At 39.9% G+C, this 5000-nt stretch overlaps 1 protein-coding gene across 1 annotated transcript in view; it reads right to left on the minus strand.

Annotated features, from left to right (window-relative positions):
- The window catches only part of LOC101856559, a gene marked incomplete at its 5' end in the record, with an annotated part of 58522 nt that overhangs the window by 12281 nt on the left and 41241 nt on the right, over positions 1-5000 (minus strand). Inside the window, 2 exon segments of the mRNA XM_035968367.1 lie at positions 132-278; positions 3412-3673. Coding sequence (XP_035824260.1) covers positions 132-278; positions 3412-3617 — 353 coding nt within the window.

A 5000-nucleotide genomic window follows, 5' to 3' on the forward strand; every position in this document is an offset into this window, starting at 1 on the left:
CATCACTACCACCATCATCCCCACCACCATCACCACCACCCTAACCATCACTACCACCACAACCACCATCACCATCACCACCACCATCACCACCACTATCACCACCACCACCATCATCACCACCACCACACCTGAAAAACTGCATGGCCTTGGCCCATTCATGGAGCAGCCTTTGACACACCAGCGTCTTCCCCGTGCCCAGGTCCCCCTCGATGAGCACACGGCGACATCCTGCCTTGCTCTTCTGAGACAACGACTCCAGAGATGCATTCTCCAACCTGGGTAAGACACGTTGGTGATCATTTGCATGTGAAATGTGGGGTTTGTAGGTCACTTTATGCTATAGGATATTATTAATTTTTGGAAGAACGTTTCAAGACATAACACTGCACACTATGACAAAACATAACAGATCTTCACATAACATGACAGGACATCATAGAACACTACAGACACACACGTACATCTCACGATATAAGATTTCTAGAAAAAAATATTTTACGAAAACGTTAAACATTAGATTTTCTTTTATCGTTTAAATAATTTTTAACTTTCCTCCTATCAAAATGTAGGTGGTTGGCGGGAGCTTTGGTATGGTTCGCTTTTTCTTTCCTATCAGGCATCTATAGTTCTTATCTCTCCTCCTTTTGTTTCTTTGTTTATCATTTTCTAGTAGTAACACCTCTAACAACCTAATCTGCGACACCAATATTACCTATTTATGTTGCAAGTGCCGTGAAATTCTTACTAAAACTAAAATTAAACTATTAAAGAGTTCAAATACTGAGTACATGTCCACTTGACCTTGCCAAAATCTCCCCAACACCTTGAAGTGTTCAGAACTCAAAGGATCCATTTACACCTATCCTTTCAGGTGGAAAAACCGAAGGGGTGATACAATCTCCTCTCTCACCCCCCTCCTTTTTACTAGATAATCCTGTTAGTGCCAGCTCAAGAATTAGCAGCGGTTACAAGGCGCCTGGTGGGCTCGCAGGTTACCCAGAATCCCCCACTGACATTGATTAATGAGGAATGGTGATCGTAAACTCATTGAGACCTCTCCTTAGAAGCATGCCCCCTTCGGAGCGCAGCTGTCTTGAAATCCCCCCCAACTCCCCTCCCCCTCTACTTCCTCAACCTTGAAAGTAGTTCTTTCTCTCGTTATGAGATCGTTGAAACCCAGCCGGCCATACCGGACTGGCAGTGTTTACAATTTTGTTTTGGTCAATATGGTTGATAGGAGGAGAAAGGTAACATTTTTCACGAATTAAATAAATTTGCTATTTCTGAACCACGATTCTTCTTCTTTTTCTTTAGGTATCAGATCTGGAGGAGATATTGACATTCATGGTATTCTATTCCTTCTCCTGATTAGCTCAGTGTTTTTCATTACGTTGTTTGTCATAAACTTATTCAGACTACCAGTGTATGTTGTTCTCTATCTTTCAATACAGTAGTTTCTCAGTACATTAATTTTGTTCTATTTTTGTGCTTAAAAAATATCAATTGTCTTTCCCTGACGGTTCTGATTAGAACATTTTTACACCCTGCCCTTCAGAGTACTACTGTGCTTGTTTTCACGTCTATGAGATTCTGAGTACACGTTGTAAATGCCATATTTCGGTAGTTGCCAGTCTACTCCAGTTATTTATTTTATCTAGATAATAAGGAGAGCGAATGAACTATATCATTTCCATCTTTATTTGGAACGCATGTAGATTACTTTAGAAAAACCTCAAAATACTGCGTCTTGAGGTGAACATCGCGCTGTATCACTGAATCAATTTGCATACCTTTGTGCTTGGAGTACCACAGGAGAAAAGAAAAACGGAGGGCCGAGACGTACAAAGTATTTAGACCAAAGATTAAGATCTGCCCGATGCTAAGAGTACATCTTGATGCGGCTAAACATTTCATAATTGAAAAGAAACCGTTTCACGACACTATTTTGTCCAAAGTGCACTCTACGATAGCTAAGCAAACTTTGGACAAAACAGTTCTGAGGCGATGACTCTTTGACAAGTCTAGTAAGATACTCCCCCGTACCCGCCCATCCCCCGTCCTCGCCCCGATTCCTTTACCTACTAAGTCTCGGGAAGATTCAGCGAATTGAACAAGAATCTTCTATCAGTAATGGAATTGGAAATACTTCAGTACACGATAGTGTTATTAAAGGTGCAATGACCGGTGTTTGTGGTGCAGCAGTTAGACGCTTCGCAGTCTCATGCAATAGACCTGAGTCTGATTTCCATGTGGGGAGAATTAAGTTTTATCAACTATCTCGGTCTCTCTGCTAGGACGTTGTATCCCTCTCAGCTTGGATTGGCCCTGAGAGGCAGGGCAACGCCTACCTCCCAAATGATCTAAACTGTGTCGATAGGATGCGTAAACATAAATATAATAAAGTACACAAATATTTTATCTTTGATATAGGGTATTAATCACACCTGCGTTAACACATCTACATTAAAAAAAAAAAAGTTTTGATATAAGCGTTCATGGCATGAGCTACAGATAAATCTTAATGGTTAGCAGATCTATGAATCTTTGACAAGATAGAATCTTTGATTTATTGCACTAGTCTTTTTATTTGTTTCTTAATGTGCAGGTGCGTTTCTACATTTGAAAAAAAAAATCATCAAAGGGGCGCTTTTTTATTCATCAAAGGGGTCAACTTAAAAAATTAACCAATGGAGTGCGCTGTTAACCCTCTTGGTAGGTATATCATTCTAAGTTAAGCAGCGGATCAACCTGATTCCTTTTTAATGTAGGTGAGTTTTCGTTCTCCCCTTTAAAAAATCCACAGTTTAAACCATTTAAGGGGTGTGTGGGGGGGGGGGGGGCTGGCTTTGCCACTGCATGTAAGGGCCAAACATGGATGGAGAGGGATACATCGACCATGCAGAAACACCATGATACTCTATAACAATTATCTACACATCGGAATGTCGAATTAAGATCTCCCTGCAGCAGTAAAGTGCTAAACGCCACACCACAGACGTCAGTGAGCTTGGTTCGAATCTCTCACGAGGTATTCTTAAATGTTGGGTTGTTTAGCGAAGTGTCATAGGTCCGAACCCGCATGGCTTGGTCCTACCAGACGAGTGTTAAATCGGTGGCTTCGACTCTTAGATAACATTGTTGTGTTTAAAGAGGCAATAAATATTTTTAAAAATTATTTGCCTCTTTTCTCCTATAAAAAAAGATATTGTAACTATTTCTCCTCCGTCCTTCAATTGCAAGTTACCGTCTAGTAACACCTCTAAATTTCGGCACTATTATGACTTTTTTGTGGTGCAAATGCCGTAAAACTAAAACCAAATCGTAAACCCCCCCCCTCCCCAAAGCCAAAAAAAAAAAAAAGAACCCCCAACAAACTTTCGACACCATCACTTAGCAACGCTGTCTAACCTGTAAATCGGGTTATAGGCTGGCGTGTGGTCAGTATGAAGGTCATCTCGTGTCTGGAAGTGCGGCACCCGCTTGAGTTTGAAGAACGACTGTCTAATGGGGAGCGCGTGCTCGAGCTTGCACGTGAGGCGGTCAGTGCGGGAGGCGTGGTCAGCGTACACGCGGGTCAGACAGGTGCAGATGACGTCATTCATGGCAGACGGCATCTTGGTTTGTCTGGCGTGGTATCAGTTTAGTGAAGACAAGAACCACCTCAGGTATCCTGAAAAAAAAAGATAAATTAAATAGGAAGAAAGAAAACTCACTAGAAGTAACAGACAAAATAAATAAGTTAAGTTTACTTTTTCCTCAAACGAAAAAGAGGAAAACAATGATTAAAAAAAAGATATTATACAATAGCGGGTATCCCTGTAGTATATGAAGGAAAATCATAGGAACTTCAATGTTCATGCAGAAACAACTTTAAAAAAGTGACATAGATTTTCAGGTACTAGAAATGAAAGAGAAGAACAATAGAGGGAAGTCAACGCATGAAAAGTAACCCAAAGAGAAACAAAAAAGAAACATATATTCATAAAAGCAAATCGTTATCCTTTGTTTGAAAGAGGGAGGATTAAAAAGAACTCTTAATACAACGACGTGTATCCAAAACAAAGTAAAAGAGACCTGAAATCCTACATAATACAGAAGAAAAGATATCTACAGCAAAGTCAACTCACTGGAAGTAACAACTAAGTGAAAATAACATTCATTCCGTACCCTAAAAATCAAAGCGTAGAAAATAATTTTTGAAGGGAAGTCAAGACCTAAGAAATATCTGACAGAAAGTCTGACTTCAAAATCTGGTCTGTCTATGCGAGACTAGGGTGGAAAAATGGATGTGTTTCCCTCATCCCCTCTCCCAACCTCCCAGGACAGCCTGGGGTAGAGCTAGAATAAACTACGTAGATTATAAAAGCTTAAAAAATTAATTATGAAAACAGATACTAGAAGATCTAATTATTATTAAAGTATTCGTTTCTCTTATTGCTTCATGTTATTATTGAAATATCATTGTACTTACTCACATTCTCATAGTCAGTGATTGTCTGATACGAATAAGAACTTTAATATGAAAAAGTTTTTTTTTTAAATTAGAAAAAAATGAAAAAATATATATCAAAGATAAAAAGGGGGGGGGGGGGGGGGAATCCTACCCCCCTACAAACAACACCCCCAAAAAACAAACGAACTAAATATCAAACAAGAAAAAGCCCCCACAAAGGCAAAATAAACTCGATGGAAATCAACCATTCATGATGATGGCTTGGCTCAGGTGGATATGTCTTGATCCGCTCAACGGTAAGTATGAGTCCACCTCAAGCATTCAGGTCAACGACTTACACATGTGGCTAAGTGGGAACTTAATTTGACGTAAAGCCGCGGAAAAGGGCCAAGAAACCTGGCCCCTTTAGAGCCACGCTTTGATTCATTATAATCCAATCCAGTGTTTCAAAACAAAATTAAGGTCTTCCGGTTTGGGACTCCATCCGATTGAGAACTGTTTACTTTATAGACATCATCGTTTCAAAACAAGATCCGTATCTCTA

The sequence above is a fragment of the Aplysia californica genome, unplaced genomic scaffold, assembly GCF_000002075.1.
Source record: "Aplysia californica isolate F4 #8 unplaced genomic scaffold, AplCal3.0 scaffold00054, whole genome shotgun sequence".
Taxonomy (NCBI): Eukaryota; Metazoa; Mollusca; class Gastropoda; order Aplysiida; family Aplysiidae; genus Aplysia; species Aplysia californica.